Here is a 24,123-nt window from a genome sequence, read left to right on the forward strand (position 1 = left end):
TAATGAGAAACAAAAGCAAATAAAATTGATCCAGTTTGGCTAAGATGTATGCAGCAAGTTATTTACTATCAGAGAAAAGTGTGATTGAGGCAACAGTGTCTTTTAAAAGGATTGTGAAGTCAGCAGAGAAAAGATGTTTATATCCATGGAGTGAGATTATGAAACATTAACTCAGCGTTTGCATTAATATTGGAAACAAAACAGCATTTATAGAGAGAGAATGATTGAAGTGTTAGCATCCGTGCAAGGTAGAGTAACAGGAAATAATTTATCATGAGTTGATTTATAACTTCACTTTACAGAGACAGTTATTTTCATGGTACAAATACTTCATATCTGAAAATGATTGTAGCAAATGTGATTTTTTTTCCTTCAGCATAAGTTGTCTGACCTGCTTCACAAGTTCAGTACTACAAATATGGTTGAATATTGTACCTGTCCAATTAACTGCATGAGTTATCACCTATACACTTGAGCAAAAAACTTAATACCAATGTTTTGGGGTTTCCTCAACATCCAGAACTGCTATGGGTTTGGAGGCTTTGTTAGTGTCAGAACACACTGATAGATACCTGGGTACCCAGTACCCCCGAGGTGCCCATTTTCAGATGCCCTGGTTCCTACAATTGCCCTTGTTCCTGAATAGAGAGCTTCAGTCTTCTCTGGGCCCTGGATAAACCCCTGAGCCTTGCCTTTTTTCTTCCTCGGTGGCTTCTTGGATTCTGTAAGTTGAGGTTATTTCCTTCATTAGATTCATTACCAGAGGACGATTGGTTGTGGCAGCTTTAGTCAGACTGTGGAAGGCCAAGTTATTCCGTGCTCCCTAGTCTCAGAAGGATGATTACATGCCATACATTGACATGACTGAGAGGGTCACTTAGTTGACTCTTAGAAAGAAGATGATTTCCCAGATCATCCTGTGCCCACCTTGGAAATAAGTGGGCTATAGCTTCTTGTTTCTAAAATATTATTTAACATCGACCTCACAGGTAATACCTGGAAAAATGCCTGGATCAAGCAGCATTTAGTTGGTGTTGTAATGTTTCTTCTAGGCACTGAAGGCTGGACCTGTTTAATAAGGACATGCAGTCAATGAGAATAGACAAATCAGTTAAGACATTTGACTGCGGGGAAATGCAGGAAAGGAAGTCAGGGGCTGCAAGAGGGTTTGGAATGAGAACGCATGTTTATTATGTAAAGGGAATGGATGTTTTCAAGAATACTTTTTAGGAAGAAAACTATGAGCATAATTTCAGATGAGGATAAATTAGGGAAACTTTAAGTTTGAGAATGGCTGCAGATGGTGAACAATTTTTATGAAGGGAGGGAAGATAGGTAGAAGAATCCTGGAAGAATCATTCGAAATGTCTTAAATTAATATTCAAATACATTTCTAATGTTCATTCATATTTTTATAGATCTTCGTGTAGAGGAAGGATTTCATTTATTTCATAGTATTTTGAAAATAGAACTGAAGACCCCTGGGAAGCGTTAGGAGGAATCAAAACTTGGGAGAATGTTTTCCCCCCAAAATAAGAATAACTTTTATCATTTCCCCCAATATTATGTAATCAATGTGTGAAAATAACTTTAACACATGAAGGAAAGTATAGGTAGGAAAATTTTAAAACTCTGAAGTCCCAATATAAAAAGTCTTTTTTGCGAACTGTCTTCTATATTGCTTTCTCTGTAAATATCCCCATACGTACAGGTGAGGTAATGGAAGCATATCATACATGGTATTTTCATCAGCATAATTTTTAAAAATAGCCTTAAAAATGTGGCTCACTTTTCTTTTCCTCATTTCCTTGTACTTCATAACCTTACCTGTCCCCAACCCAGATAACCACCATTAATGATACCATATGTCTGTCTGAAACTTAGAATCATTTTAGTATTCTCACTACCATATTCTACTTTCCTGGGATATAATTAAGGAAATCTTGCACTATACAATTATTTCCTTGTAAGTTCCTTTTACTTTTGTCTAGATGTCACAAAACTTTCTCTGGAACTTTACCTGATATGCCTATGTATACTTCTTGGGAAAAGAAAAAATATTGCTTGGAATTAGCATTTTTGTGATGCAAAATTAAAACTTTCTTTAATCTAGGAGGTTTTTTTTTTATTATTATCTTTTGAATTTAATGTCTCTTCTTTATGAGTTAATGTGTTTCCTTCTCATATGTCTTGTATTTGCATTTTCTGTCTCCTGGATTTTTTATGACCTTCTCATTGTTCTATTTCCCTTAATTATTTTATCTTTTTACATGTTAACTGTATTTTGAGAAGTCTATCTTGCTTCTCAGGAGTGAACAACATTCTGTCTTTTAGTTCTCAAATTGTTAAGACTTTATGCTGGATTTTTTACATAGGGTGCTTTTCCTTCTCTTTCCTACTTTCCTTCCATGCACAAAATGACATGGTGGAAACCTAAGTCCATATAATGAAGTGAAAGAAGCCAATTTGAGAAGGCTACATACTGTCTGATTCCAACCATTGACATTCTAGAAAAGGTGAAACTGTAGGGACAGCTTTTTGTTTGTTTGTTTGTTTGTTTGTTTTCTCTTCTTCCCCCACGTCCTCTTTTTCTTTTCTTTTCTTTTCTTTTAAAGATTATTTATTTATGTATTTATTGGAGACCGAGAGAGCACGATCAGGAGAAGTAGCAGACAGAGGGAGAGGGAGAAGCAGGCTCCCCGCTGAGCAGGGAGCCTGATGCAGGACTCAATACCAGGACCCTGGGATCATTACCTGAGCTGAAGGCAGACACTTACTTAACCAACTGAGCCACCCAGGCATCCCAGTCTATAGATGTTTTAAAAAGACATTTTTAAAGAGAGATTTTAGGGTCACAGTGGGATTGAGAGGAAGATATATATTTCACATTTTTCATAGGTTCCCTACCCCCCAAAATGCATAATCTTCCCTATTATCACATCATCTACCAATGTGGTATGTCCATTACTATTAATAACCTATGTTGATGCTTTTATAGTTATCCAAGCCCCTAATTTACATTTATGGTTCCCTTGTGATGTTGTATATTCTGTTGATTTGGACAAATATAAAATGACATTAAATCATTACAGTATCGTGCAGAGTATTTTCACTTCCCCCCACATTCTCTGTGCTGCACCCATTCACTACTCTTTCAACCCCTTGCAACCACTGATCTTTTTACTGCCTTCAGAGTTTTTCCATTTTCATACCGTCGTATGGTTGGAATCATACAATATGTGACCTTTTCAGATGGCTTCTCTCACTTAGTAATATCCATTTAAGTTTCCTCCATGTTGTTCATAACTTGATAGCTCAGTTCTTCTATTCAGTTCTTCAGTTCTTCTATTCAGTGTTGGATAATATTCCATTCTCTGGACTTAGCACAGTTTACGATCCACTTACCTACTAAAAGACATCCTGGTGGCTTCCAAGTTTGGCAAGAGTGAATAAAACTGCTGTAAGATTTTTGTGCAGGCATCAAATTTTAACTCATTTGAGTAAATACCAAGGAACTATGTGCAGATTTTTGTGTGGACATCAAATTTCAACTTTTTTGAGTAAATACCAAGGAACATGAAAAATAGATGGTATGATAAGAGTATGTTCAATTTTGTGGAAAACCACTAGTGTTCCAAAGTGGCTGTACCATTTTGCATTCTCACTTGCAATGAATGAGAATTTCTGTTTCTCCATACCCTCACCAACATTTGATGGTGTTAGTGTTCTGGATTTTGGCCATTCTAATTGCTGTGTAGTCTTGTGTTTTTATGATGATCTCTCATGGTTGCTATCGAAGAAGCAAATAGTCCAAGAGCACTTATATCTCTTATAACACTTTCCAATTCTGTCTCTATTTGAGCACTAGATTGAATCACTTATGTTTACTTCCTAGATCCTCTTTATTTTACTATTTTTTGTAATATTATGAAAAATAATTTTACTTTTTTTTAAAAAAAGGATTGTATTTCTCTGCGAGAGAGAGATTGAGCATGAGGGAGGATTGGGGTTAGGGGCAGAAAGAGAGGAAAAAGCAGACGCCCCACTGAGCAGGGAGCCTGATGTAGGGCTTGATCCCAGGACCCTGAGATCATGACCTAAGCTGAAGGCAGATGCTTAACTGAGACACCCAGGTGCCCGCAAAATAATCTTACTTTTACAGGTAAAATTTTTTGTACAAATAAGGCATTTTTCTAGAAGTCACACAGTTTTATTATAGTATCAGTATGTAACTTAGAACTATAAGACAACCAACTTCTTTTAGAACTCTAACATTGTTACTTGTCAAAAACAAAGTACTAATTTAAGAGAAAGCAAGATTCAAGCATATTGTAGTGAGACTTTTTTCTCTTTTACCTTACTTTTTAAGTTGTAGCAAAAGCAGATTCATGGCTCAAAAAAAGTAAAAATAAATGATATATAATTAAATGTAACTTTCTTTTCCAAACCCAGAACGATAATCCCTGCCCTTAGAAGCAACCACTCTTAAGAAACTTAGAATTCAATTGTATACATACTAAAGCAGAGCTTTTAAGAGATTTGATTACAAAATATTTTTGCAAATATTTATATATTGTATTATATCCATGCATCAAAAGCAAACAAACAGAAACCTCAATAAATCCTCCTTGCTCTCTACTTTCAGACTCCTTTTGCTTAGCATTTAAAATATCCACAGTCTGACCTTAATTTATCTTTTCAGCAGATCTCCAAGTACTTCTTTATATGGATGTATTGTATGCATCAAACTGAATATTCTATGAAGCTGTTCATGTTTTTTTAATCTGTTGAAATCCCTTCTCTTTAACTCAGCATTCAAATGCCTCAAGCTCCATAAACTATACTGGATACCATAAAAAGATTGTGTTTTCCCCTCCTATGAATACTTATAATACAAATAAGTATATATTATATAAACAAATGAATACATCTTTAACAAGGCCTTGCATATAATAGTTTCTTGTGTTATCTTCATATTTATGGTTATGTTTGCCCTTTGAGAGATTATAAACTCTCAGAGGGGGTCCCACTATTATATAATTTCAACACCTACTTACAGTAAAAACAACACACATTTATATTTGACATACACAATCAAAGACTAAGATTTTCACTTCAGCTCAGAGCAAATTTCCCCAAGAAAACTGACCAGCAAACGAGCAAACAGTGCATGCTTTATATGCCTTTGTTAGAAGCTCCTAAAGTGGTACACAGATTCTGTCTCTTTCTGGGATGATTAGAAGAGTCTGGAGAGATGCAAAATATTGTGAGACATGAATTTGAAAAGTGTTATTTTGATTTTGTGATGGTTTATTAAAAATTCTTGATTAAAAAAAATTGTCTTTAGTACTCACTACTTTTTAATTTTTCATTTTAAAAATATTCATGAAAAGATGGCCTTTTAAAGAAACATACCTTGAAATAAAAATAAGTAATTTCATAATTTTCTGTAGTTCTCTGGCATATGGAAATTTTTAAGAACAAGTAGCTAATTTATTCATGTAAGGCATATGGTATTTGGAAATTGTTTTAACTCTCTCAGTGACCTTTCCTTTTCATTTACCATCACTCTGAAAACTTTAGGTAATTATTTTTTTTGTCTTACTTTTTACAACCCTAAAATTAAGAAGAGTTTTGTATTTTTCTCTTCTAGCCTTTGTCTCTTTTTCACTAATATGCATAGAAGCAAATGCATAAGGAATCCCTTCAAAAGAAGCAGGGAGAATGGGGAAACTAGGAGTTACCAGTTACTAGTCAGTATTTGGTATTTTGTGCTTGAAAGATAATAGACTTTGAAGATAGACTACTTCATTGCTCACTAACTATGTGCTTTTAAAAAAGTCAGGGACTTCTCTGAGTCTTCATCTGTTTACCTCTAAAATATTTTATATAGTTTGGTTAAGATTTAAGCTACCTAAGGACACACAGTGGAAACACTAGGTCTGACACATGGAGGTACATATTGATTGACTATTATCTGCCTTTTCTACTAGAAAATATGCTCTTTGAGGTAAAGCAAAGGATTTCAGTTTATTAATCGCTAAATAAAAACAAACAAAAGCAATACTGAATTCATTATTCTTTTCATTTTGTTATTTTAGGTTTAGCCGTGGTATTCGTTTTGATTGCGCTATTCAGACTCAAGTCTCTTTTCTCTGCAGACAAGCAAGGTATGGAAGGACTGGTCATGTATGGAATGTCAAATATAGTCATGGTGCAGTGTTGGCAAGCCAGTTTGTCCTGTCACCAGGTGTTCAGTTTTGGTTTGGAGGACTACATTTGGAACGCTGTAGATTCCCTCTAGAGGAAGTTTGACAATATAGGCAGGATCTTGTCCCTTTTCAGTTTTGTTTAGATGCTTCTGTAGTAATCAATTCACAATCGTGTCTTTATTGGCACAATTCTCTAACCAAGCAAATGAAGCTACTAAGAATATACTTAAATCATTTAAAAAAATAATAGGATTCTCAGAATGAACCTCTTAGTGAAGCAACATTATATTATCTATATCTGTGAAAAAAAATTGTGATTGTATCCTTACATATAAATATCTATGGATGTCTGTCTAAATAGCTATCCATCCATATATATTTAAATATCTGTACGTATATGCCTCTAGCCCTCAGATCTTCCAAGAATGTTTCACACCTCATTCAATTGTATCCAAGATTATATGATTACAGTTTTATCTTCAACCTTCTTGTGTTTTTTGGCATTTATTGTAAATAATCAGTGTAGTGTTAGGCTAGTTTCAATATTTTTATCCATGGTATTGTGGCTCCCAAATCCGTGAAAACAGAAGTCTTCTTGTTTCTATTGGAATTCCCAAAGAAGCTAATGAAAGATAAATGTAAGAACCCAAGTATGCCATTATATATAGCTGCTTGAGTGCTCAATATTCTAATTCAAACTCTGAAAAAACTAGACCATGATAACCACTTAAGCTCACAGTCTGAGATGAAGCCTCTTACCATCCATTAAAACTTCTTGAGGTCCTAGAACCTTCTGGTAGTAGGTAGAGAGCTAATAAGTACTACAACGTGGTATAGAAACTCATCTCAATGATACCACTCCCGAACTCTCATGCTGAGGCAGAACAAGAGAGAGGGAACTTACAAGGCTCATTGTAAGTCCCAAACCAATGTACTCACTCAGATCCATATGAGAGGGAGCTAAGTATGGGTTTATACCTTTCACAACATTATGACTACACCTACTAATAGCTGTGGTTTATTCGACGACTCTAAATCAGTTCACCGATTTAACTACTCTTTCCTGATTTGTACATATGTGTAGAGTGGAAAGAGTGGATTTTGGATAAGGAAGTTAACTTTCTACCCTTTCAAAATATACCAGAATCTTAAGACGAAAGAAGTAGGGATAACACTGTATAGATTATTAAGTGTTTTCTTTCCTCTCTATCATATACACCATTTTAGAGAGGGAATGAATGATTTTTAAGTTTGCCTATATTGTTGATGAGTAAAGGAATCGTCTTTCCTGTTTCCTAGGAGTCAACATAACTCAGTTGTATTTATTAGCCACCAAGAGCCATGTGATTATCATGTGCCTTCTAGAAGCTAGTATAATATGCAGATTTATAAATTAGAAATCTAGAAATCTAGAAAATAGAAATTTATAAAAAAAAGTTTCATGCTCCAAATGAATAAACTGTCCTGCATTTTTGTGTTGTAGCCTGAGGATCATCACCCCGGGGATATTATTTCCATTATATGATTAGCTCTTCAAAATTCTAACTACTTTATTGGGCAATATCAAGTCCTTCTTTTCATATTCAATGTCATTTTCTGTGATTGAATTGAATAATAACCATTATTCATAATTCCATTAATTACCTACTTTGACTAAAAAAGCCTCATTGCAGCTGCTAATGGATCTCCTTTCAGGGCTTGTTAACATGGGACCTCAAATGAAGCACTCAAGATGCACATCTAACCTTCCCAGTATTGAATATGCCCATTAATAATACTTTTAACCTCTGGTGGGGAAAGTAGGAGATGCTAGAATTGATATACATTTATGTTTAATCATCAAAGCTTCATTGAGCTCCATAAATTTTGTTCTTATTCATATCCAAATGGAACTGCCTTTTTTCACTATATTCTTTTAAAAGGAATAGGGTAATGATGACATACTTCTCAACACACTGTTAACATATTATGAAGGATATGAAAGCGAACCATGGTCACAATACTCAGAAAGCTGAAATATTATATTTCCTGAGAGGGTAAGACAAACTTTATACAACCCCCAAAGAACAAGTTCAAATAATATCCAGCATGGTAATTATATTCATAACTGGTTTTTTTTTCCTTTTCCCTAGCTATGATTAGTGAGCTTCTACTTTTTCAGGGGATAAAAGGCTTTTTTGCTGATATTTTCCTCTTTTTATGCTACTTTATGCATGCTTCATTAGGCAAAACTTTTTTACACATTTACTATGAAAACAATCTTATGAATAAAGGGCAGAAATACAATATGAAGAATATGCAAGCAACTTTCCTTTTTTTTTTTTTTCTTTATGGATTTTAATTAAATCAGCTGAATAAGAGTAAAGATTTTCAAAGACAATTGAGTGTCAGCACAGTATTTTGTGCAGTCTCCAGAATGGTGCGGACTTAGATTTGAATCTTATTTCTACCAAAAGCTACCTAGGATCTCTCTTAAGTAGGTTACTTTTTCTCTGAGCCTCAGTTTTCCGTTGTATTGAAAGGGTGTATTAATTCCAACCTTATACATTGTTATCAGGATTGACTGAGATAATGATTTAAAGATGTTAAGAGTGTTATGTGATCCTGACATATAAATGGCTCTCTGTAAAGGACAGCTAACATCTTGGTACACAGTAGGTGCTCAATAAAGACATGCTTAATGATAGAATATACTGTCTTTGCTCAGAATCCAAGACTGAGAGTAAATTTTCAGTTTGCCTTTTCACATTGTACAGACTATGTGAAAAAAAATATGTGAAGACAACTTGTTTCTTGCTTGATGCTATGGTTATATGCACCGAGTACCTACACACTTGAGGAAGATTTTCAGTAACACCATGACTAATCTGTTACTTTCATACTGCCTGTGGTGAAAAGAACTCTGCAATAACTGTCTCGGAGATGAGTTTTCTTAAGTGGATCTTACATTGTGGTGGATGGGCTTATAATGAATTTTTTAAATCTCTTCTTCAAACTAGGTGTTCTTTCTTATTATCAATAAAATATGGGTTTTAGGAAAATAGGGGTAAAAACTTAATTAGTGAATTATAAGATTTATTAGCAAATCTTAAAGAAACAAAATGATCACCATAATCAAGCTAATATACCCATCACCTCACATAGCCATTACTCCCTATTTCAACCTTCCCTCCCCTGTGAGAATGTTTACCTACCCTCTTAACAAATTTCAAGTATGTAACACAGTATTGTTAATATAGCATCATGCTGTCCTTCAGTATCCAGAAGTTACTCATCTTGCACAGCTGAAACGTTGTACCTTTTGACCAACACTCCCCATTTTGCCCTCCATCCAGCCTCTGAGAAAGCACCATTCTCCTTTCTACTTCTAGAAGTTTGATTATTTCAGATTCCAAGTATAAGTGAGATCATTTCACAATGTATACATACATCAAAATATCAAGTTGTAAACTTAAATATATACAATTTTTATTTGTCAGTAAAGTTGACAAAAATGAAGGGGAGGAAATCAGAGGGGGAGACAAACCATAAGAGACTATGGACTCTGGAAAACAAACAGCATTTTAGAGGGGAGGGTGCATGAGTGAGCCTGGTGGTGGGTATTGAGGAGGGCACTGATTGCGTGGAGCTCTGGGTGTTATACACAAACAGTGAATCATTGAACATTACATCAAAAACTAATGATACAGTGTATGGTCACTAACATAACAGAATAAAAAATTAAAATAATAGGAAAAAAATCTGAATATTATTTTTTATGTAAATGTTATTTACACACATTGCTACCTTTTACCCAGTTAAGGAGTTGTCTTTTTAAAGCATCGAACACAGGCAGTAGAGACTTTTTGTGTGTTGTATTCCTGTAATGTGATTTAGGGAGCTCTCTGGCAAGGTAAAGCCAATCAAGAAGGAATCCTGGTGATTCCTTCCATTTCCATGGAAAAGGCCTAATCTTGGACTTAACTGAGAGGTGATAAAACCTATTGGCATCTCCTGAGAAAAAACTTATCCTCTTGATTTGAGAGTTTATAATAAGATGATTTTTAAATAATATCTTTTCCTCTATAGCCAGGATGATCTGAAACAGTATAAATTTATCATCATGTATGTTTTACTTAAAACAACTCTCTATAAAACTGGAATGTGAGGATTTAAAAAACCTGGTTTTCAAAATATTACAAATGGTTGCTATTTAGTCTTTTAGAGCTGCAGTATTTATTTTGCAAACTTTTTTCTGGCCCTTTACTTCACAACATCTGGTAAACTTTACTGATAATCAAGGCTGAATAACTTATAACATCTACAATCAGTATGTAATCAAATCTGATGAAAAAACATTTACACATGTTTATTTCATTCATATATATATATATATAAATTTTTTAAATGAACTATTTTAAAGTGCTGCTCTTTTACAACTTATCCTGTATTTCTGGAACTAGAAAAGTTCTTTTGGGTATTGGTGTCTTGACATGAATGGGAATATTCAAAATTAATAGGGTATTAATGATGACAATTAAATCTAGGTCTTTGTGTTGTATTGTTTGCACTTTGTATTGTTTGCACATGGATTTCCTTGAATCTAATACTGTTTAGGGGGTTACTGAGAATATTTGTAGAAAAATCTGCATTCCGAGGAGTCACTTCTAAAGAGTTGGCATCCAAAATGTTACTAAATGAAAATTAATTGCTTTTCATAAAAAAAGAACATTTTACAACATTGTGTAATCATATTAAAACAATGACTGGCCTCACTAATGGAAATTAAATGTGATCCTGGGTGTTCTGGCAGTGTAGCCTGGGAACTGGGTTTGCATGTAAAAGTGCAGTTTCTCTCCCCTGAGCAGATTTTGATTCTCAAAATAATTAGTTCTGTCAAATAATTAATTTTGTTGACAAGACTAAGTTGAGAATATACAACCTCCCTCACATATATTATAATTATTTGGAATGACAAGATGATATCAAACAATAATCTTCAATTCTGGATGTCAAACTTGATCAGATCATTTCTTTTAGTACTTCTGAGGTTCATGTTCATAACCTTGAATGGAACACATAACTCACTGTCTATAATACCATTTATATGTGGAATATTTATTCTAGTCTTTGCATCTGCTTTGTGTTTGTCTGTAAGGAAATGATTTTACAAAACACGCAATTTGCCAAGAGGTAACTTTTAAGCTTGTATTCAAATTTTAATTTATTTTCTTTTTAAAGTATATTATTTTCTAAAGCTCTATAAAAAGGTAGTTATGTAAATTGTTGTGCTTCTTTTGCTTTCCAAAATTAGATAACATTTTAAAAATACATCTTACCCTTCAGATGTCATTACACATCCAATTTAACTTTCTCCTTAGATGAGTTAGAACACTAGAAATAATAAGTCATGTCAATACGTACTCACAAGTGAACACAATTTATTTATCAGCTGACATAATTTTATACAAAACCGAAACTTTGGTGATACCCAGCTAAAGTCATCAAAATATTTATTATTTAACATTATTCTGTCAGTCCGTGGTCAAGGAAATGAGACATAAACATAATATACTTCAGAATGATCATTTCCTACAGACAACATGAAAACCAGTACATAGAAACTGAAAACCACTAGAATTAATATGATTATATAAAAATATTCAATTATATTGATCTCTTGATCTATGTTAATTTTTTTTTAATTTTTTTCTTCAAGCTTTTATTTAAATTCCAGTTAGTTAATATGCAGTGTAAATTAGTTTCAGGTATAAAATTTAGTGATTCATCACTTACATACAACACTCAGTGTGCACCACAAGTGCCCTCCTTAATCCCCATCACCTATTTAACCCATCCCCCATCCTCCTCCCTCTGTCAACTCTCAGTTTGTTCTCTATAGTTAAGAGTCTGTTTTCCCGTTTGCCTCTCTACCCCCGCCCCATGTTCATCGTTTTGTTTCTTAAATTCCACAAATGAGTGAAATCACATGGTATCTGTTTTTGTGTGACTGACTTACTTAGCATAATACTCTCTAGCTCCACCTACATCAGTGCAAATGACAAGATTTCATTTTTTATGGATCTGTGTGTATGTGCGTGTGTGTATCACTTCTTCTTTATCCATTTGTCAGTCAGTGGTCCTTTGTGCTCCTTCCATAACTCAGCTATTGTTGACAGTGCTGCTATAAAACTTGGGGTGCACATAACCCTTTGAATCCGTATTGGTTTGTTTTTATCTTTTGAGTAGATACTTAGTAGTGCAATTGATGAATAGGGTAATTCTATTTTTTTTTTTTTAACTTCTTGTGGAATCTGCATACTGTTTCCCAGATTGGTTTCACTAGTTTGCATTCCCACTCACAATGTAAGAAGGTTCCCCTTTCTCTGTATTCTTGCTGTATCTGTTGTTCCCTGTGTCTTTTTTTTAGCCATTCGGACAGGTGTGAGGTGATTTCTCACTGTAGTTTCCCTGGATGTCTTCTTTGGAAAAATGTCTATTCGCATCTTCTGCCCATTTTTAAACTGGATTATTTGGTTTTGGGGTCTTGAGTTTTATAAGTTCTTTATATATTTTGGATGCTAACCCTTTATCAGATAAGTCATTTGCAAATATCTTCTCCCCTTCCAAAGACTGCCTTTTAGTTTTTTTGGTTGCTTCCTTCATAGCAGAGGATCTATGTCAATTTTTAAATCTACATCTCTTTTTCTGTGTTTCTCTCTCTCTCTCTCTCTCATAAAAAAAATATCTCTGGGGATGGCTTCCAGGTGTCATTTTCTTAAAAAAAAAAAAAAAAAAAAAAAAAAACTCTTAAGGTTTTCATTAGACCAGTATTGATATGTATTAAAAAAATTAGAATTTTACTCAAAAATTGTTTTAAAATCTTAAGCAAATGAAAATATACCAGCCACATTTTTAAAGGCTAGATTGGCAATTATAAAGGTGTGGAGTTTTCTCATATTAATTTGTAGTTTGTAGAGCAATCCAATCAAAATAAAATTTTTTAAATATTTTTGAAATACAGTTGACATACAATGTTACACTAGTTTCAGGTATACAACATAGTGATTTGACGATTCTATACAATACACAATGTTTACTACAATAAGTATAGTTACCATCTGTCACCATACAAAAATTACATTGTTATTGACAATATTTCCTATGCTGTACTTCTTATCCCCATGATTGATTTATTTTATAACTGGGAGTTTATACATCTTGATCCCCCTCCTTTTTCCACCCATCCCGCCACTAGTTTATTCTCTGTATTTATGAGTCTGTATCTGGTTTTTAGTTGTTTTTGTTTCATTTTGTTTTATATTCCACATATAAGTAAAATCCTATGGTATTTGACTTTCTCAGTCTGACTTGTTTCACTTAGCATAATACACTCTAGGTCCATCTGTGTTGTCACAAATGGCAAAGATCTCATTCTTTTTTATGGCTGAGAAATATTCCATTGTATATATATGGTATACACCACATCTTTATCCACTCATCTATCAATGGATGTTTAGATTGCTTCAATACCTTGACTATTATAATTAATGATGCAATAAACACAAAAGGGTGCATGTATCCTTTGGAATTAGTATTTTTGTTTTCTCTGGTAATCAGCAGTGGAATTTTTGAGTTGTATGGTATTTCTATTTTTAATTTTTTGAGAAAACTCTACTGTTTTCCACAGTGGTTGTCCAAATTACATTCCCACCAGAAGTTCATGAGGGTTTCCTTTTGTCTGTATCCTTTTATCATTGTCCTCACCAATATTTGTTATTTCTTGTGTTTTTTTGATACTATGTGGTGCTAGCTCATTGTGGGTTTGATTCACATTCCCTTAATGATTAGTGATGAGCACATTTTTAATGTGTCTCTTGGCCATCCCTGTTTTCTTTGAAAAAAAGGTCTATTCAGGTCCTCTGTGCCTTTTTTTATCTAGATTATTTGCCATATGCCAAATTACTGAAAACTATTTTTTAAGGATTTTATTTCTTTGAGAGAGAGAACAAGAAGGGGGAAGGGCAGAGGGAGAAAGAGAGGGAGAAGCAGGCTCCCTGCTCAGCGGGGTTTATCCCAGGACCCTGAGATCATGACCTGAGCCAAAGGCAGCTGCCTAACCAACTGAGCCACTCAGGAGTCCTGATAAATATTTTTAAATAATGTAGCAAATGACAAATAATTCTAAAGCTCTTATATGTGTGCAGGTGGTTACATTTCCATATATGGTTTGAAAAGATATGCAGGTAGGATAACAGCACCATTAGATGTTTGCATTCACATAAATCAATACATACAATTATTAACATAATTCTGATGTACATAAGAATATATCAAATCTTATAGGATATACTTCAGATCATTAGGTAAGCAAATGATTGTTTGGTAAATGGTGTTGAATTACTGGCTGTTCTTATGGGGAAAAATCAAATGTAGTTACATTCAACATGATTAAAATTTATAAATCCCATACATTTCATGGTAAAGTCATTTTTATTCTAAAAATCCATCATAAAGATAAAAATAAAATACACAAAGTTATAAACTTAATGGTTGTAATAGGGAAAAAATTAGCAACACTTAAAAGACCAATATCACTTATGGTTTGTCTCCCTCCCAATCCCATCTTGTTTCATTTGACTCTTAATTAATCTCACAAAACAAACTGAGGGTTGCTGGGGGGAGGGGGTTTGGGAGAAGGAGGTGGGATTATGGACATTGGGGAGGGTATGTGCTTTGGTGAGTGCTGTGAAGTGTGTAAACCTGGTGATTCACAGACCTGTACCCCTGGGGATAAAAATATATGTTTATAAAAAATAAAAAAAATAAAAAAAGAATGAGCAGAGCATAGGAAAACCATATTAAAAAAAAAAGACCAATATCAAGTAGAGTCTTATGATAGAATATTAATGTGTTTCAAAATAAATACTAAAATTTTATTTGCAAAAAATTGGTTAAAAATAAATTAGAAGGAAATATGATAGCACTAATTTTATTTTTGATGTTATTTTTATTTCTGTATGTTTTCTGATTTTTACATGTTTTTAAACAAACATGAATTTGTCATGAATAAAAAAACAAAAACAAATTATTTCAAAATACTATTTCTGGGAGTTAAGTTCTTCACAAAAACTTTAATATTCACTGAATATCATAAAATCACCAAAAAAAAGGGCTTTGTAAATTTTGCTCTTTCAGAAGACTTAATATTAAAATGGTCTTGTTTTTTTTTTTTTTTTAGTCCATAGATTTAATCCAATTCCCATTAAAGACCCACTCTTCATGTGCATTTTGTATGTGTAATTATCACTTTGTTTTGTGCTGTGTAATTGGTTGGTAATTCCAGGGTCATGCTGTGACATCCTATGACCATAGGAGTGGTCACTGAGAATATGATTGGATCATTACCCATCATAAAGGAAAGAACTTCAATTGCCCGTCTTTAAGAGTGATGTTTAGTGTCCATTTTTTTCCAGATTTATTGAGATATAACTGAAATGTAATATCATGTAAGTTTCAGGTGTACAATGTGGTGATTTGATGCATGTGTATCCAATAAACATCCCACTCCTTAAAGTAACTGCCAAAATAATTTAGAGTATATTTTGAAGAATAAATTTGGGAAGGAAGAATGCTAAGGAATATTTTGACCCATATATTTTAACATTAGAATGACAAATGTTGCTACAGCCTTAGAGAAAATACTGTTGATGGAAATAAAAATTCTAGAGACATACCAAATTGTATGTGAAAGTTTAATCTGTTAAGAGGCCTCATTTGTTTTCAGTGGAAGAAATAATAGTATAGTTAATACATAGCATTGACATATTGGGACGTCAAACTGTAAGAAATCAATTATACCTCTAACCCTAAAAAAATAATGAATACAAACCAAAAATATTCAGAACATTGTAAAGATCTAGAAGTAAATATTAAAGATTAAATAATGAATTTTTAGAAAATCATAAGAATATATATTAATCAAGACATGAAACCTAAATAATTTAATGGAAAAGATCAATATATCTGATTTCATAAGAATAAAAATTCCTTGGGGCACCTGGGTGGCGCCTCTGTTAGGCAGCCAACTCTTGATTTCAGGTCATGATCTTAGGTCCTGGGATCCAGCCTCATACTGGTCTCCGTGCTCAGTGGGGAATCTCCTTGAGGATTCTCTCTCTTCTTCTGTTCCTCCCCCTGCTCTCTCTCTCATATAAATAAATAAGCCTTTTTTAAAAAAAAGAATAAAAATCATTTACTAATGAAAGACAACATACATAAAGTTAAGATAAAAATAATTTTGGAAATACCTAAGTGAAGTAAAGAATTACAATGTTTACTATGCAAAGAACACCTAAAAATTGGTAAGAAAAATGCAATTAACCCACTTTTTATAAAATGGACAAATGATACCACAGGTAATTCAAAAAGGAGGAAAAGTAAATGGATGGTAATATATGAAATGGTGTTAAAGACCATTAATGGAAAAATGTAAAGGAAAATAACAATGAGCTACCCATTTTACCCTTCAGTATTATTTTACTTTGTTATATACTAACAATATTATATATTTTTTATCAGTTAAAAAAATTTTCAGGAAAGAAAATAACTAAAATAAAAAGGAACGTGGAATAATACACAAATTTTTAGATGATTTTATATTAAGTGAAAAAAAAACAAAATTGAATGTGATTGGAAATTTTTTATCTTTTTTTTTTTATTTATTTAGAGAGAGAATGCAAGAGCAGGAGGGGGAGGGAGCAAGAGTGAGGTGGAGCAGAGGGAGAGGAACAATTTTAAGCAGGCTCCACAGTCAGCATGTAGCTGGGCACATGGCTAATCTCAGGACCCTGAGATCATGACCTGAGCCAATATCAAGAGTCTGACCTTAACCAACTGAGCTACCCAGGCATCCCAGAACCCAGAAATATTTTAAAAATGATAACCCCAAGAAAGAATAAATAAAAAACTATAAAGGGAAATACATTAAAATTTTAATGATAATATTAGACAGTAGGGTTAAAGAGCTAAGGTTCATAAACATGTTGACCATAGTACCTTGTGCATAGAGACATTCAATATATGGTGGGTATTTTTATTTTTATTGTCACTTTTACTCATGTGTAACTGTTATTATGGGGGTTTTTTATGTGTTTGTTTTTGTAATTTTTTGCATCTTCCTTATATTCATTAGCATATTATAACATAGAACTCCATAATCACTATTTAATGGTACCAATGACAAAGTCAATACTGAACAAATTAACCATGACATTAGAATGATACTTTCCTCTGAAACTTCTGGTTTATTTCTATGCATCATTATTACTCTTCCTTAATGACCATCTCTGTTCCAACTAGATCACCATGCTGTCACTAATATTTTAAGTGTCTCCTATGTACCGAAGTATAATAATAATAGCCTCATCTCCATCCCAATTTTATGAGAAAAGTGATATTATTATCCCAATTTTACAGATAGGGTTAATGAACATGAAGGAAGTTAAATAACTTTCTCAAGGACATACAGGTGCTAGAAAATGGTGCTGCCATTTGAATGAAGACCTCCTGATTTCAGAATCTGTGTGTTTAGCATTCTCTTATTGCCTCCATACCTATAATTTAATTCACAGAAAATTGGGTTTTTCCAAGTTCTATTTTTGTCATTAATTATTACAAAGTTTATAGTTCAAATTATTGTTTTCTAAAATACTAATAATCAAAATATTTTGTGAAGTGTTAGACTATTAGATTTTCTTAGGTTTGAAAATATATTTAGTTAGCTAAATGAAACAATGATTTTTGCTAAGGGGAAAAAATGCAGTTTTTCTAAGTCTCAGAATTAAAAATGATTTTGAAAGTAAAATAATGTATTAGATCATGGTACACTAATTTCCATTTGCTTTGTATTTTATCCAAAAATATGATTAAAATTATTCAATAGAAAGAAAATCTACATTTATAAGATCTCCTATACTGTGTGTGCCCTTTAAAGGTATTAGTTGATCTAGAATACATGTAAAATTTTACCTGGTTGAAATACCATTTTTAGATTGAATCCTTCCAGCTTAAATCAATCCGCTCTTACATTCTTATGTTATCAGATATTTTGCTCTCTTTTGAAGGCAACAAAGGTACTATAAGTTTCTACACCTGAAACCTGTCACAAGGCAGAGCTCAATTTAACAAAAAATTGTATATACTTATGTAATCAGAGAAAAGCTGTCATCTTGCTGATATCTGGAAACCATTGTACTTTGAAAAATGTGTCTACAACATACTGTAGAACTAGAGGTTTTGTTTTTGTTTTTGTTTTTCATTGTGTGGGCAAATTAATGAATGTGGACTTTGTATTGTGCCCCACTCCTTCTACCCTGCATTTGCCTGCTGTATCTCCTTTACTTCAAACAGATACAGTCTAGAATCACTTGGATACTATCCTCAAAGCCTATTTACCCATTAGATCTAGAAATAGAATTGAGTGCAAATAAAATTCCATTCTCATTTATTTATCTCAGAATTGAATTAATACTTCTCAGTTTGTGAGACACAGGCATCATTGGTCCCTTCATGATCCATTTTATTCCAAAAGTAATTATTTAATTATGGGATACCAAAGTCCAATTATGTAGTCTTCACATATGCAGTTCTATAGTGAACCGATATGCAGAAATTGTGGTTGGGTGAGATCAACTAAAAGGCTTCTAGTCTGAAATTCAGGCTGTGGCATCTGGTTAGTATCTTGGAATTAGAAGGAAATAAAAGGTCTACAGAAGTACGAAGTCTGTTAATTTGCCATCAAGTATGGATTGTTCAGTCTCATTAAGCACATAGGGTCTTTGTCACTTTTGTTGCTCTGTGACACAGAAGGTCAGTTTGAGTGACTTCACAGCTTACCGAGGTTTATTTTACCCTCCAACGGCAGGGCCCACTGTGTGTTTGGCAGGAAGATGGTGTCTTACCCTGGGTTCCTAGAGGTGAGCTCTAGCCAATGACTTTAGAGACTATTGTAGACAGTTAAAAGTACTTTGTTTGAATGTGTATTTCACAAGGTGTTCGTTAGGTCTTGATGACAATGTATTTCACATTTAGCTAAAAGAGGTTTTTGCTCTGGCAGGCCTGGGTACAAAGCTAATTCTCTCTGAAGTAGGAAAATTAAGGACATATTTCACCAGTTGATACCTGGCAGTAGATTAATGACTGGCATTTCTAAGACTGCGTGTCAAAGAATTTAAATAAACATTTGTTAACATGATGCATTAGAGTCAATGTGCTCTTGTTGCTATCATTGTAAAGGGAAATGATTCAGAAAAAAAAGGGAAGGCTTGTTAGACACATGAAGAGGTCTTATGGTACTTCAGAAACACTATTTTTAAAGATTATTATCCTTCAGAATAGAATTTTAATACCATGTTCACACACCTTGTGAAGAAAGTAAGATCCTCTAATTCATGAGCAAGGTTAAACATTTTTCCATGTGCTTGAGACTACGTCACTAAAATAACAATTGAGTTAACCCAGTGGTTTGTACTAGTATGCATCACAAAGAGAAGGAATGCTGGAGAACATAAGAGCTAAAGTAGGCCTTGGTGGGCCTGAGACTCAACCCTATAGCTATATGATCATTATCATATAGCTGCTGAATATAGCTGAATATTTTAGCCTGAGCTGCTTTTTGTGTTAATGACACCAATAGTACAAGTCCCATCTCTGTCACAGTTATTATAACAATCAATGAGATAATAATAGTTGAGCATTTTTGTGAGGTTTGAATTGCTGTATAAATACAAAACAATTTAAATACAAAATCTTGAAAGGAATTGTGGTAGGACAAGCTGATTTAACATTTATTAAAACAGTACTATATGCTAAGTACTGTACAAATAATCTGTATTTTTTAAAGCTGAATTTTTCAGTTTGCCTTGTGATTGTATTTTTTTCTTAAAGATTTTATTTATTTATTTATTTATTTATTTATTGGACAGAGAGAGAGAGAGAGCGAGACAGGGAGCACAAGCAAAGCAAGGGGAGTGTGAGAGGGGGAAGCAGGCTCCCCGCTGAGCAGGGAACCTGATGTGGGGTTTGATCCTAGGACCTTGGGATCACAACCTATGCTGAAGGCAGACGCTTAACTGACTGAGCCACTCAGGCACCCCTGGATTTAATCTCATACAAAGTATAACCCATTCTGCTCCACTAGTAAGAAATCAAGAATCCAATAAAATTAAGTGTTTTGCTTTGAACCATGATTTTTAGATTACTGCTACTCCTATTATAACGGACTGATGATGCATTATAAAAAATCATAATAATAAAGGGGCTCAGTGGGTCAAATGTCTGCCTTCAGCTCAAGTCATGATCTCAGGGTCCTGGGATCAAGCCTCACATGGTGGTGGTGGTGGAGGTGAAGGGGAGGGGTTGGTGTGGAAGTTGGGGGGGTGAGGAACCCTGCCTGCTCAGCGGGGAGTCTGCTTCTCTGCTTCTTCCTCTTCCTCTGCATGCTGCTCCCTTTGTTTGTGCTCCCCCACACTGCCGTCAAATAAATAAAAATCTTAAAAAAAAAAAAGTAAATAAAGGGTTCTTACAGATCTTTTCAACTTAAGTAGATATATTTTATAGAATTTAAGGATTACTTATAACCAGATTTTTTTAAAGTAAGATAAATATCCATGAACATGTAGACAAACATAATAACTGTATTTCTTAAATAACTAAATAACCAGATTTTTTAAAGTAAGATAAATATCCATGAACATGTAAACGAACATGATAACAACTATATTTCTTAAATAACTAAGTTGGGGATTACAAAAATATTTTTCTACTTATACATTTGCTTGCCTTACTTGTGGAAAAAAGTACATATCATGTTGATTACACATATATTATGTCATAAAAGGTGTTTGGTTGCAGAAAGACAAATTTTTAAGAACAATACAATGCAGTATATGCAGAAGTTTAGAGGTGTGGGGTTATCTGCCTGGGTGGGCACATCTTTTGATGTGTGGACGTATGTATGGATCACTGTACGTGTAGTGCTTCAGTGTGAATCATGTAGTGCTTCAGCATGATTGCTTCAACATGATGTTAGCGCTTCAAAGGAGAGGATCTTCTCAGAATGGGAAGGAATGGCCTTAGATTTGAATTGCTCTGATTCCTTGCGTAATCCTCCAGTACTGAAATGTTGAAATGTGTTGTGAATGGGTAAGAAATAATAGCATGATGGAATGGAACGGGACAGTCATTGGTCTGAATCTGGACTCCACTATTTCATGTTGTGTCCCCTTGGACAAGTTAGCTTCTGTGTGTGTAATTGTGTCAGTCTGTAGAATGTGGATAATACTACCTTATTTGCTGTATTTTTTAATTCAGTGGTAACTTACAAACCATCTAGGAAAGCATTTGACAAATGTGGGAGCCACCAAGGGCAGCTGTTACTAACTCAACACATAACAGGCAGGATCCAGTCCACCAAAAATCTTGAGCATTCTCTGATTATTTTTTGTTTTGTCTTGTTTCTTACTTTGCTGCTCTTTCTTTTTCCTTCTTAGTTTTCAGATGTCTAAAAGGTGTTCTTACTTCTGGTTTTTTCATTTGCTTTAGCTTTGAACCCAGGCTCTCAATGTCATTTCTTTGCTTAGAATTATGACTTTTGACCAATCCACCCAACTTAGATTAAGTTGTCTTCCCTGTCTTAGCACATGGTCTACATGAGCAAAGCAAAACATATGTAAGCCCTGACATGATTGAAATATTGCTATTTTGTGTTTAAAATGTGCATAATGACTGTAGGTAATAAGGATTAGTTTTTCATTGTATTTTACTGAGCTAACTTACCAGCCAGAAGACAGTATTTATCAAATGGTGGGGGTCTGTGCTGATTCTCACTGAGGTTTGTTCTCGACCGTGAACAAACTCATGATGTGGGGACATTTTCTGAACATTCTTCTTTGAGATATGATATCAGGAAATATAATCTCTTATTACATTGAAATAAGGTTTCAATGCTTTATTTTTTAAATTATGTATCTATTCTATAACGTTATTATATTAAATTATATCTATTAAATTATGCATCTGTTCTATAACTTTCTTGTTGGTAATCACTATAATATATACTCCTTGTATTTCATAAAATATAAAACATGGAAAAAACTTCATATTCATGAAAAGTTATCTGACATAAACTCCTTCTTTGAAGGTAAGAAACACCAGTGTGTGACACTCGCATGGATTTTCTGACTCACTTCAGCTTTACAAATAAGGGAATGCTGTACTTCTAAAAATAATAACATTCTTAGGAACTTACTATCATTAAAGCGTCATAAAAACTATTAATGAGTTAACATCTTTTGTTAATTTTGTACATTTTGTTTGTAATTTTGTAATTTTGTACATCTTTTGTACATTTTGTTGGATCTCCAGTGTTTTTGAAATTTAAGAGTATATATCTGTTTTGTCTCCAGGTTCAGCAATATGTTCCCTCAGCCCAAATTCTTAGCAGACTTTGTGTGATGTGTGGTCGTGGCTTACAGACGTGGGTCACCCTAGGAAGTGCCAGGGTTTTGCCTTTGTTAGTTTCATTATAAATGAAGAATTACACTGGAGAGCCCTTAGAGTTCTAGCAGATGGTCCAATAAAAGTGGCTGTTATATGTTAAGTGTTTTATGGGAACTTAGAGATAATCAGATAACACTACAAATAATGCCTGCTGAATATGCAGTGGGTAAGAAACGTATCAGCACTCTTTTAAAAATCAGTTTGGCCTCTGGACTCTCAAGCCTACAAAACCTACTTATGTAGTTATAATATCTGTGTTTTTCTGTATAAATCTTTGCAAAGCTGAGGTCATTACTGCTTGTTTTTATGACCCTAAGCGATATTCAGTTTTATTTTACCAAATAAACTACATAGCTATCAGCTAAACAATAGCTACATAGTGATAGCTATTATTTCTGACTATACTTCGGTAAAATACAAGCTTTTTCTTGATACAATGGAGACAACCACTCCCCATCCAATTTTTAAAATAGCTCTTCTTTCCTGTTTGAATCTGTCAGGTTTCATGGATGCTAAAATGTTTTTGTAGAGAGGAATGTCTTTATACACCATTTTAAAATAATGAGATCCATTCCAAATATGGAATTGCATGTTCCTTAATTCAGTAGTGAGCATGTATTCCTTTCAAAACTTCACAAAAATTGTGAGGATGCATAAAAATACTTACCATTAACAATAGTGGTCAAAAGTATTTCTTACACTTTGATTCTCAAAATTATGCTTTTTACTTATAGAAATATGATAATTCCTTCCAGTGTGTATTTCAACCTATTTGGTTTACGTATATATTTAATATACATAGGCTCTTCTATTTGATTTAGGTGGTGGGTCATGCCAAAAGTTATGAATATATATTTTCAAATACATATGCATATAAAATATAGTGATTGTACACTATGTAACCATACCGAGATGGAATACATATGTACCAGGATATAACAAACTTTCAGTTGACACAAGAGGGAAAAAACGCATTTCTTGCTCATGAGATAAGACAGAGCTTTTTACAGATGTTAGCCTGTCAGATACGCTCCTCCCACAGAATCTCTGGCCGCTTCTGTCAGGAATTTTGACTCTCAGTAAAATTAATCATGCAGTCATTGAAAGCAATGGATTTACCAATTAGTATTGTCTTATAAAATTATCTCAAAATTATTAAAAAAGTCGAACTGTTATTTGCCTGGTTGGGAAGTTGGAGGAATAGAGTTGTTGTAGATGTGTATATTTCAATCAAACGAATAATATCCTTAAGAAGCAAAAAGAAGAGCAGACATTTATCCACCCATTCATTCATTTTAAAAATTTCATTTGCAAATTTAAAAGTGAACTCAATGAGAGTTAAGCACCTGATATGTTCAAAACCCTGAGCTAA

The 24,123-nt window shown here is 33.6% G+C and overlaps 1 protein-coding gene across 14 annotated transcripts in view; it reads left to right on the plus strand.

Moving 5' to 3' along the window:
- Positions 1-24,123, plus strand: part of RALYL (RALY RNA binding protein like) — a 691,697-nt gene that overhangs the window by 285,557 nt on the left and 382,017 nt on the right. For 8 of the 14 annotated variants that reach the window (XM_059394797.1, XM_059394793.1, XM_059394786.1 and 5 more), the window contains one exon: positions 6,102-6,170. The exons of the other annotated variants lie outside the window; for them this stretch is intronic. Coding sequence is in view for 5 of the 8 variants with exons in the window: in XM_059394786.1 (XP_059250769.1) it covers positions 6,102-6,170 (69 nt within the window). In the remaining 3 variants the exon portion in view is untranslated. The remainder of the gene's footprint in view (positions 1-6,101; positions 6,171-24,123) is intronic. 14 annotated transcript variants of the gene reach the window in all.

Source organism: Mustela nigripes, chromosome 3 (genome assembly GCF_022355385.1).
Source record: "Mustela nigripes isolate SB6536 chromosome 3, MUSNIG.SB6536, whole genome shotgun sequence".
Taxonomy (NCBI): domain Eukaryota; kingdom Metazoa; phylum Chordata; class Mammalia; order Carnivora; family Mustelidae; genus Mustela; species Mustela nigripes.